The sequence below is a fragment of the Leptopilina boulardi genome, unplaced genomic scaffold (genome assembly GCF_019393585.1).
Source record: "Leptopilina boulardi isolate dan_hultmark-lab unplaced genomic scaffold, ZJU_Lbou_2.1 LbouV2_324, whole genome shotgun sequence".
NCBI classification, from domain to species: Eukaryota; Metazoa; Arthropoda; class Insecta; order Hymenoptera; family Figitidae; genus Leptopilina; species Leptopilina boulardi.
Genome location: NW_026137890.1, coordinates 589,314 through 602,107, shown reverse-complemented (window position 1 = coordinate 602,107; position 12,794 = coordinate 589,314). Strand labels below are relative to the sequence as shown.

The window sequence follows — 12,794 nt, the reverse complement described above, 5'->3', positions numbered from 1 at the left end:
TCGTTTAATCATTAAATACTCTAACCATTACGCTAACCTAACAAGGGAATATAGGGTGTTTTCGGCAGTGGTGCTCAAACGATTTTTTAATAAATTTGATTTTGAAAATAAAGTTAAATTCACATGTCTGCAATTTATTTGTGGATCATGCGCAGTACGATTGTTTTTGTTTTACATTTATGAGATATACCGCAATTGGTGTTGATGAAATCAAACGTTTAAATTTTTCCGCAGTTTGTTGCTTGTTTCTACTTTTTTTTTTGTTTCTTAAATCATGAGTGGTGAAGAAAATTTTGTGGCGGTTAATGCCGTTGTAGATCCTGTAACAGGTGAAGTGATTGTGAGGCCAGAAGACAAATATATTCTTTGCCAATTACTTGGATCAGATGGTAAGCAAAATATTTAATTTTTTGATTCTAATTTATTTAAGAAATTTGTATTTAATAGCTATTTTGCATGTAATAGAATTTTTGTTTAATTAATAGTATTTTAGCTAATCATCGTTTGTCATTTATATATCTGAGTAATTATTTGTTGAATCTTTGTATTATTTACATTTAATTGTATTGTTAATTAGAGTTTATTGATACTAGATTTTTCTTCAGTTTACTTTACTGCCATTGTAAGTAAAAAAAACATTATTTCTGTTAGGGTAATTTGTGCAAAAAATATTTTAAATTTAAGGAATTAAAATGTAATTTTTAGAAAAATTGGAAAAGTAATTGTTTTTTCCTCGTGGTCTTTTTATTACAAAAATATTTAGAAATAATAATCGTTGTATTTTTAAATAAAACACAAATTTTTAATTTCTTTTTCGTCAAAAATTAAAGTTATACATTTAAAATAATTCACTTTTGGAAAAATTTAAATTTTTAGACAAAGTTAATTGAATTTTCAAAGTTTTAAATTGAAACTTTTTAACATTAGAACTGTTATAGATTTTTTAAAATAAATTCTTCGTGTAAATTGTAAAATAAGGTTTCAATGAAAGTTTATGACAATTTAACTTTTTTTGAATTTAAAAGATTTCTGTATTTATGAATTATTTAAAGTAGTTATATACTTAATATTTAAAAGTATAATCATTTCAAAATTATTTCAAGTTTTTCAGAATTTTATTTAAAGTTCTGAAAAAATTAACTTTGTACAAAATTTTAATTTAATTAACAAGATTTTGAATTGTTGAAAATTGAGTTTTTTAAAATACTACAATTGGAGTTTCTTGCAAATAAATTTTGTCTTCATTATTTACATCTTTTACTTTTTTTCATTTTTTTGACATCGTTTTTCTAAATTATTCAACAATAATTTTTTATGACGGGAGGTTTTTTTTAAAGTATGTAAAAGGGTAAAGTATGTTTCGCCTAATAAAATGTCACCAAAATCGTTCACGTCAAAGTACGAAAAAGACTCATGAGACTTAGGCAGAGCCAAAACCATCCGCATCAAATTATATGCTAGAAACCGATAAAACTGAATCAAATGTTGAATATCAGGATGTTGAATATCTTGACGAAGATTTCTTAAATGCAGGTAAATATAAAAATATGTACTTTTATTAAAAGTTTTAATATTTTTACTTTTAAATTAGTCAATCATTAAAAAATTACAAAATCAATTATTGTTTTTACAGCGCTTATCTCTGTAGAATGTGTCGAAAATTTAGGTGATAAAAATAAAACAACAGAAAATGTTGATAAAAAATCAATGATGATGATGATGATTTATGATGATGATGATAAGGATAAGGATTATGATGATGATAATGATGATGATGAGAATGATGATGATGTTGATGATGATGGTGAGAATGAAGAAAATGCAGATCCAAGTGAGTTTTAAAAATTTAATACTACATTTTTTCAAATATTTTTGAACAATATTTAATGAAAAAAAAAATTTGTTTGACATAAAAAATAATCATCACAAATTTTTTATTCTTAATATTATTATTATCATTTTGTCAATAAAATAGTATAAAAAAATGAAAAGTTATTTTTTCCTTTCTGTCACTAACAAAATAATCATGAAATGAAAATTTTCTTTAAATAAAGAAGATAATAAATAAAATAAAAAATGAAAATTTTAAACAAATGTAAATATATAATATTCTAAATAAAACGTATAATTTATTTTAATTTTTTTGGAAAGTAAACGTGTAAATTGGAAGAAAAAAATGACAACGGCCGAAAAATGCAAGACAAAATGGGCTACATTGAAACGTGGTTATAAACGAAACTTGGGTAAATTAAAAGAAACAGGATCAAGCCCGATTAAATGGCCATATTTTGATGACATGCACAGTATCTTGTACTGTAAACCCTGCATAAATCCACCAGCTATCGCGTCGAATATTAAAGGCTACCAAAAAAGAATCTCTCGGGAAGTGGTCCAAGAAAATACGAGAAATGATAATTTAAAAAAAAGAAAAGTAGAAAAGAAAAGCGAAACTCAAACCGAATTACTAGGAAAGATGATAGAGAAATCTGAAGAAAGACATTCAGTAAACCTTCAAAAGAAAGATGAAGTAATAAACGTTCTAAAGGATCTGGTCGAATGTCGTTTTAATTTCGGTTACTAAAAAGAAGATGGTAAAAAATATTTATAATTTATTTAAATAAAATGTCAAGAATTTTATTTAATGAGGCGAGCTGATTTTTATATGCGAGCCATCAATGGCTCCAATAACTCCAGGAAAGTTAGCCATTTCATAAAATTCTTGTTGAATAATAGGAATCTCCTGATCTGTTGGCCAATGAATAAAATTTTGTGCACGCGCACAGAGTGATTTAGCGACGTCAATTACGCATTCCCAAGCAGTGGATTTAGATATTCCAAACCTATCAGACAATGATCTATAAGAAAAATTTTATTTCTATATAAACAATTTCTTTTTTGCTTCCTCGTGTAGGAAGCTTTGTAGTCCTCTCGTTTATAAACTTTTTAAAAATGGTGAAAACAAATTTTCCTCTATATAGAAACATGTTATATGAGATCCTGATCAATTGTCCGGATGTATGTGTGTGTGTATGTGTGTGTGGATCGTTTTTGTGAACACGATATCTTTAACAGGTTTTAATGGATTTGGATAAAATTTGGTAGGCTTATTTAACACATTAATCTCTCAAAAATGACGAGAGGATTTTTAAAAATACCCCAAAAAAAATTTTATCGTCTTTTTTCCAAAAATTTTTTTTTAATTGAAAAAATTTTTAAATCGAAAAATTTAAGGTAATATATAATATAATCGTCTTCTTTATGTCAAGATGAATCGATTGATATATATAAAGTATAGATTTGATTGAAATTTAAAGAATTAAAGAAAGTTAAAAAATCAAAAATTCTCATTTTAGCTATAAAATGATGTGTTTATTTAAATTCATGTTTATATATGAAATAATTTTATTCCCTGCATTGAAACGAATTGGTTGGTATATATAAAGTATAGATTTGATTTAAAATTTGAGAATTAATAAAAATTGAAAAATCGAAAATTCATATTTTAGCTAAAAAATTTTGTGTTTTTTTTAAATACAAGTTGATGAATAAAATAATTGTATTCCTTGCATTAAAACGAATCGATTCGTATATATAAAGTTTATGTTACACTCAAAATTAATTAAAATTTTCTTTATTTTTCAAAAAATTTAATTAATTTAAAACATTTTTAACTCGAAATTTTTTAAATCAATCAATTGAATTGGACAAATTCATTGCTTCCTTCACGAGGAAGCGAATTTTTTGCTTCACACAATGAGGAAGCATAATGTTTATGAAATAAACATAAAGGACCCCCTCCTTGTTTAATATAATTTTTAATTTCGAATTTGTACTTAAAATTTTGTGAAAAAAATTTAATTCACGAAATTTTCAATTTTTAAAATGTATTTAATTTATAATATAGAATAAAATGATCACCCAAAAAAATATGATGATATAACTTCGGAGAAATAGGAATTAAAATTATTCAATAATGTAAATAAATATCTAATATGTATGTTATATACGAGACACGCAAATATATCTCTAAAAACTTATTAATTCCTTATAATTAGTAAATCAAATTTTCACTTAGCATAATTTTATAAATTACAATTAACAATAAAGCCAATTTCGTAATGTCGATTTATAATTTTCTTTTGTTTATGAATTAATTTTTTTTACCTTCTTTTAATAAGGGACACAATATTTGCATTGAAACGTCATAAACAAATATAATTAAATAATATTATTTAAATTTATCACTCCACAGCACTTAATAATAAAAAAACTATGATAATCGATAAAAAATGATCGATATCATAATTTTTTATTATTATAAAATAAATATAAATAAAATCATTCAGGACAGAAAATAAGTTCTTTATTTACTATTCTCTAGTCAAAAAAATAATTAAATACGACTTGATATTGCAGGTGGACCCTTTGAAATTAATATTTATATTGGTATGGAATAAAATTTCTTAACCAAGAACATCCAGTTAAATATAAAATATTTTTAATGAAAATTTGTAGTAAAAAATTTTTGAAAATGAAAATCTTATTTCAATTTTTTATCTATCTATCAAATTTTGAACATCTGTACAAATAGATATGTTTATAAAAAAATATACCGGTAAACTTCTAGATTTCCGAAATACCAAAAGGCAACAGCTAATTTTTTCATTACTGCAACATGTGATTGTGGAGTATCTAAATCTTCTCCAATAATTAGACTCAATTCTTCAAAAGTTGTCCTGCTCATTCTGAAATGAGATTTGAAATCTGTGAAAAATTACAAACAGCTGATAAAAACATTATTATTATTATTTATTATTAAATGAATAATGTTAAGAAGGCAATGCTTATAATTAGGTTTTATTTTCATTTGTACCTGACAAAAGAAATCTTGGAACAACAATTTCGAAATAATTTTCGGTTTCAGGAAGTGCGACTCTTTCCTGTCCAACTGCAGCTACTAAACGAAAAAAATCTTCAAACTCTTCGTCTTCTTGTTCATCATCATCAAAAATCGTATTTACAGCAACCGCCGCCGCCACCGCTGCTTCTTCAACTTTATTTTTAATAAAAAACATATTTATTTCGCCAAATATTCATTTAGGTAATATAAAAAAAATTTAAAAACAAGAAATAAATCTAATTAAAATGTAAAACGATTGAAAAAAATTAGAAATAAATAGTGCAATTTTTAATTATGATACTTAAGTTTTTACGAAAAAAAAATTGAGAAAAAAAGGAAGGGAAAATGTTAAAATAAAATTAAACTATTTGAAACAAAGTCCATAAAGATGTACATTTGAATTTTTATTTTGACAGACTCCTGGCAAATAATAAATATTATTAATTACACTCCTGATTGAATATTGCCTTAGTGTAATATTTTTATTTGATGCTATCAACATATTCATGTTATTTTTTCTAATTTTTGTCACCGTAATTGAGGCGCAGGAACATGATTCAATGATCGCGCCAATATATATTTAATTATTCAAATTATTAGAATCACATTTCATTGGATTTTATTTATTTTTTTTATAAATATTTATTATTCAACTGTCAAATCAAACGAAATACAAAAAATTTGAAATAATTCAATTATTTAAAAATAAATAAACAAATAAGTATAAATAAATAATAAACTTACCTTCTATCATTTTTCAAATATTTTAAAAACTTTTTTCGTTACTCCCTTTCACTGACTTCAACTAAAAGGAAAGAGTACCTCCGAAGAAATTCAGTAAAAAAATTTTAGGGAATTTCACAAATATTACTAAAAGTTAGGTTATATTTCAACATAATTCACTACAAATCTACGGCACGTTTCATATATTATCGCGAAATGCAATTTTTTCACCAATCAAAATAATACGATACGGCAGGTATATGCGTACTGACCACTTACAACGAACTAGAGTAAAAATTACCATTTTTTAAAAATGAGCACCACTGATTACTCCTGAGAGTTACTCACAGTAACTGCCGAAAACACTATTAAGGGGGGGGTATAGTTAATTCGGTGAAAATAATGCATACTTTTAAGAATTTTTTTGGCGATACAAAGAAAATTAATATATTTATTAAATTTTTATATAATAGTACAACATTTGAACAGTATTTCACCAAATTTTCATTGCAAAATAATGCGAATTGAGCGAGTAAGAGCAAATCTCCTCAGGCGCTTGCAAAAAAAGTTATTTTACGGTGTACACTCTAACTCGCAACAGAATCATCTAAAACAAAAAAACCAAGATGCATTAGTCAAAGGAGATGTTTCTCGAGGTAACGCTAAGAGGATTTTTTTTTTCATTTTTCGATTTTTCGTAACACATAAAAGCCAAAAAACCGATTTTTTCTATAAAAAATCGACGAATTTGTTATTGTAAAATAAGTAATTTTTTAAAAAACAAAAAAAGCTCCCAGGGTTACCTCGAGAAACATCTCCTTTGACTAATGCATCTTGGTTTTTTTGTTTTAGATGATTCTGTTGCGAGTTAGAGTGTACACCGTAAAATAACTTTTTTTGCAAGCGCCTGAGGAGATTTGCTCTTACTCGCTCAATTCGCAATATTTTGCAATGAAAATTTGGTGAAATACTGTTCAAATGTTGTACTATTATATACAAATTTAATAAATATATTAACTTTCTTTGTATCGCCAAAAAAAATTCTTAAAAGTATGCATTATTTTCACCGAATTAACTATACCCCCCCCCTTAATACAAAATTGATTTGATAATTTGCGACTGAGGAGGATTTAAAAACTGTATTGCTTATATAAAGAACAATCAATAAAACTATGTAATATATACAAATTTTAGAGTTTTTTAAATTTAACCACATACTTAAGTAAAATGAACTATTTATTTATTAATTCCATAGAAAATAGTTAAGGTACTTATAAACACTTCAAAATTTTTAATCTTAGGTACAAATATATTCGAGAACTGAACTTTATCAAAATTTTAGAACAGTTACATATCATTGTTCCGATATAGTTCTAGAGTAGGGGATCTATACAGCTTCTAACTCAGTCCTTTTCGCGACCTACCTTACTGACCAACGGTAACTTACTATAGATCGGTGTTACCGACCGCTGTCGTTAGATGGCGCTGTTGCTCGTTGGAATTTTTGAATTTTAACTCGTTTGGCCACCTCTCACCACTCACTTTCCACCCTCTACCTCCCCCTTATTTTGCATATTTCATTTTTAAATATTACCACCCACTTTCAACCTGCTACCATTCCCTCATTTTGCATATGTCTTTTATATATTACCACTCATTTTCCACCCGCTACCACCACATAATTTGCATATGTCATTTTTAAATATTACCACCCGCTTTTCACCCTCTACACGTTGTCTTAAGGGTACCTGCATCCCTATAATAGAAATTTGAATATGTACCATACAAGAGAAAACCATGCAAAAACTCTCATTGTAAAAAGTCTTCTCTTAGTGAAAACATTTTTTTTCTTTTAAGACAGTTCAATGAAAAACAAAATTTTCTTTCCATTTTTGTTTCAAAATTCATAATTTTATTAAAAAATTTTCATTAATGTTAAAGTGAAAAAGTGATTTTTTTATTCAAAAAATTCATATTCCACTTATATTTTCAAGAAGAAAAAATGCTATTTTTTTAATATAATTTATAATTTTTTTAAAAATGTAAATCTACTAAATTTAAATCTTTTACATTCATATAAGTTCATTTCTTAACAAATTGATTATTTTCATGCATAGAATTCAGAAGAAAAAACCTGTATACTGTTAAAGTGCGTTCATACAACTTCTTTTATATCAACTATGGCGTGATCTAACCTAATCTGGATATTCCTTGTTCTTGATCATTTTAAAAATGGCGTCAAGTGCACTGTATTTTTTGTACACGTTTTCTCTTTTAATAAACTGTTCTATATAAATAAATGATAAAAGTCAAAGTTAAAGTTGATTTATTCCATCCATAAATAACAGGTTATGGGCCCAGGCTTAACCCATAACAAACTAAGTGAGAAATTGATGGATATTAAAAACAGTCTCAGTGTATAAAACTTATAACAAAGTAATAACCTCAAAATGAATCAAGTTGTAATTCCGCAGTTAAACTCAGATAATTTCAATAACTGTAAATTCAGAGTTTATAGCCTTACTTGAAGAAAAACAACTAGAAGTTACATTGGAGAAAACAATAGAAGATTTTGAAGCGGCAAATGAGAAAGCGTATTTTAAGATTAAGGATGCAAGAGCGAAATCTATTATTGTACAGTGCGTAAGTGATAAACATTTAGACATTATAAAAGATTCCACAACAGCAAACGAAATGTTAGGAGCGCTTAAAGGTGTTTTTCAAAGAAATAGTGTGTTTACTAAATTAACTTTGAAGAGAAAGCTGCTAAGATTAAAACATAATAAAACAGAAGCTCTTGAAGATCACTTCCATAAATTTGATTCTTTAATCAGAGAATTAGAAAGTATTGGCTCAAAGGTCGAAGAGTCAGATAAAGTTTGTCATTTATTATTATCTCTGAGTCAAGAATATGGAGCAGTTATTACAGCTATAGAAACTTTAAACACCGAGATCACAATGGACTTTGTAAAATCAAGATTATTGGACGAGGAAATGAAAATCAAATAGAAGCCTGTAAATAACACACATGTTCATCCGGAAGTGACATTTAAAACGGACACGTATACTTGCTTTAAATGTGGTAAAGCTGGTCATAAAATTGCCGAATGCAGATCAAATTACGATAAAAATACCAAAGGAAACTACAGAGGACGTCGAAGTGGAAGTGCAAGATTTCAAAGCAGAGGTCGAAATCACGGCTACAACTCGCAGGCAAACGAAGCAAATGGAATTGCATTCATAGCGTTAAACAATGAGACATGGCCAAAAAATGTAAATAAATTTATATTAGATTCCGGGTGCACACAACATATGGTTATAGGTGAGTTAGAAAGTTTTATGTTTAATATCTCAGAATTAGAAACACCTGTAAAAATAGGAACAGCGAAAAGTAATGAAGTTTTAATTGCTAAAAAGAAAGGGACTTTGAAAGGAATTTGTCAAAATAAAGAAATCAAAATTGAAGCATTGATTGTTGAGGGTATGTCTCATAATTTAATTTCAGTATAACAACTATTAAAGAAAGATTTCAAAGTAGTATTCGACAATAATAAACTAGGGAACAAAACAGCTAAACTGTTAAAAAATAATTCTATGTTTTATTGTACTTCACAAAATGGTCTTTTTTATTTAAATGTCGATTTCAAAGTCGAGAACTCAAAAAACACTAAAAACAAACATTGTAATTTCTCGGCTTGTAACAATAATAAAGATAACATTTGGCATAGAAGGTTAGGGCATCTTAATCAAAATGGTTTAAATTTATTTGGATTACCTTGTAGCAAAGAAATTTGTAAAAATTGTGTAGAAGGTAAAAGTACTAGAAAACCGTTTTATAAATCGACAAATAAAACCGAACGAATTGGTCAGTTGATACATTCAGATATTTCAGGTACAATAAAAACTCCTACAAAAGAAAGGATACAGATACTTTCAAGTATTGATTGATGATTATTCTCATTTTTTAATTGTTAAATTATTGAAGTGTAAAAATGAAAGTGAACAAAACTTAATTGATTTTATTAAATTAATTAAAACACAACAGGGTGAAAAAACGCAAAAGATTAGATGTGATAACGGGGGAGAATTTGTATCAAATTATTTTAAAGAATTTTGTGGGAACAAAGGTATCACCATAGAATATACGATACCACATACACCTCAAGAAAATGGCACTTCAGAGAGAATGAACAGGACAGTGTTAGACAAAGTTAGAACAAAATTTTCAGAAACGAATTTACCGAAAATACGTTGGGGTGATGCTATTCAATTTACAGCCTACGAACTTAACCGGTCACCTACTGAAGCAAACAGAGGAGAAACGCCAGCTACAAGATGGTACAAGAAAAACGATTTATCAAAACTGAGAGTTTTTGGAAGCCAGGCCTGGGCGACAGTATTACCAAAACAAAGTAAGTTGGAAAAACGAGCAAAACCATGTGTTATGATTGGGTATAGTGGATCGGGATACAGACTATGGGACTATGAGAAGGAAGAAATCTTTTGTTCAAGAGACGCAAGATTCGATGAAAATCAAACCAATTACAACAACATAATAATGAAAAATGACAAAGAAATTATAATATATAATAGAGAAGAAAAGATAGAAATAAACAATCAAGAACAAAATTTAGAAGAAGTTGACCACGACGAAAGTGAAACAAATGAACAAGATTCTGACTCTTCTAATCCAGAAAATGACCGTACAGAAAATAAAGTAACGAGACGAGGTAGAAAAATAGTTGCACCAAAACACTTGAATGATTATGAAATTTATTCTGTTTATTGTTTGTTAACAGCACCTAATGATCCAGTCACGTATGAAGACGCAATGAAGAGTGAACAATGGAATGATGCAATTAAAAAAGAATTGCAAGCGCATGAAGAACTTCAAACGTGGAGCGAAGCATCTCTACCAGCAGGGAAGAAACCAATTCAGACAAAATGGGTCTTTAGAACAAAAGAAGATGGCACAAAAAAGGCTAGAATAGTAGCAAAAGGGTTTCAGTTGAAAGAAGAGAATCCATTCGAACCAGTGTATGCACCAGTAGCGAGAATATCAACAATAAGACTGTTAATATCAATATCACTGAAAATGGATTGGAATATAAAGCAGTTAGATGTTCCTACAGCCTTCTTAAATGAACATTTGGAAAGTGAAATTTATATCCACAAACCAGAGGGTTTACAGTCTAAATCATCTATCTTCAAATTGAATCGAGCATTATATGGACTCAAGGAATCACCGAAAGTATGGAATGATACGTTTAATGATTTTGCTTTAAAACACGGTTTTGAGAGATCGAAATATGACTGTTGCTTATATTGCGGTAAAGACGTATGGATTTTGATTTATGTAGATGATATGTTGGTAACAGGAAATCAAAATGAAGTTAAAAACACGATAAATTTATTAAAAGAACATTTTAAAGCAAAAGATTTAGATGGAATCCAAAGTTTCTTAGGAATGAAGATAATCAGAGTTGAAAATAGTGTAAAATTGTCCAAACTCAATTTATAGAGAAGTTGTTAAAAAATTTTGAAATGGAATCCTGTAAAAGTAAGTACACACCAATGGAAAAAGGATTCAAAATTACTGAAAAAAATGAAGTGATTGACGTTCCATATAGACAATTAATTGTAGGGTTAATGTATTTATCAACAACGTCAAGACCGGACATCGCATTCTCCGTTTCATACTTGAGCAGATATCTTGATAATCCGACAATCGAGGCTTGGAAAGCAAGTAAACGAATTTTGCAATACTTGCAAGGAACTAAAGAAATTGGATTAACGTATGTTAAAACTAATTCCAATACCAGCGAAAATCTAAATGGATATTCTGATGCCGATTGGGGGACTGACATAAAAAATAGAAAAAGTATCAATGGATGCATAATTCTACATGGTCAAAATCTAATTGCATGGTTTTCAAAGAAGCAAACTTGTGTAGCTCTCTCTACTGCCGAGGCGGAATATGTGGCAGCAGCTGCTTGTGCTCAGGAGTTAGTTAATCTGAAAGGTATTCTAACTGATTTTAAACTATGCAAAAATGTAATACTTTATTGTGATAATAAAAGCTCAATTTTAATGTCAAAAAGTAATGAAAATTCAAAACGAGCTAAACATATCGATATAAAAAATCATTACTTGAGAGATCTAGTATCACGAAAGGAAATAACAATTGAATATGTTTCAACTGATCAAAATCTTGCGGATATTCTTACCAAGTCATTGGGTAAAAATGTTTTTGTTTATCTGAGAAATAAAGCTCATATTGCTTAAACAAAATCTACGATCTCATTGTAAACTTTTAAAGTTGTATTCTAATTACGATTTTCTTTTTTTTTATTAATAAACTTCAAATCGAGGAGGAATGTTAAAGTGCGTTCATACAACTTCTTTTATATCAACTATGGCGTGTAAATGATCTAACCTAATCTGGATATTCCTTGTTCTTGATCATTTTAAAAATGGCGTCAAGTGCACTGTATTTTTTGTACACGTTTTCTCTTTTAATAAACTGTTCTATATAAATAAATGATAAAAGTCAAAGTTAAAGTTGATTTATTCCATCCATAAATAACATATACAACTTCAAGTGGATCCAAGGCGTCACCACGTGGTCGCGGCACCGAGACCGATGAAGTTGATGATAATAATTCCCGCACAGAGAGGTTGTTTGAGCGGTAGAAAAAAAAGACACTCGCGAACACTTTTTTATTCGCGAACACAAACACTCGCGATAACTTTGGGAACAACCCAGGGGTTGTTTGAGTCGGGGGACAGCCCCGTTCAAGAGGAAAATGGAACAGAGCAAAAACAGAACAATAGAACTAGTAAAAATAACCACGCTAAAAGAAAGGGAACAACTGAAAAAAAACGAACAACTAAAGAACACTGTTAACACTTTTCGATACGTTAAAGAAAGACCGACCGTCTTCGGCGAAGATGCGAAAAGAACTGTCTGAGGAATTTTGAGATCTCGAAGGGGAGGAGGATGTCGACTGGAGGTGGAAATTATCCAGACCCAAAAGTCCCGCGCTGACGAATCCCGACCACCTGCGGTTTCTCAACGCGCCAGGTAGCAAGGACCGGGCCCAAAACACAAACATTCCGCCCGCCTCGTCCACAGGACGAAATTATGAAGAGACTATGAGTACTGTTTCCT

At 28.6% G+C, this 12,794-nt stretch overlaps 1 protein-coding gene across 1 annotated transcript; it reads right to left on the bottom strand.

Annotated features, from left to right (window-relative positions):
- Positions 1-2,638: 2,638 nt before the first annotated feature.
- LOC127284338 (putative nuclease HARBI1) lies at positions 2,639-5,075 on the bottom strand. The gene is made up of 3 exons (XM_051309734.1): positions 4,874-5,075; positions 4,614-4,764; positions 2,639-2,855 (listed from the first exon to the last, which is right to left on the bottom strand). The coding sequence occupies exons 1-3, from the start codon at positions 5,073-5,075 to the stop codon at positions 2,639-2,641; spliced, it is 570 nt and encodes a 189-aa protein (XP_051165691.1).
- Between the last annotated feature and the right edge of the window lie 7,719 nt (positions 5,076-12,794).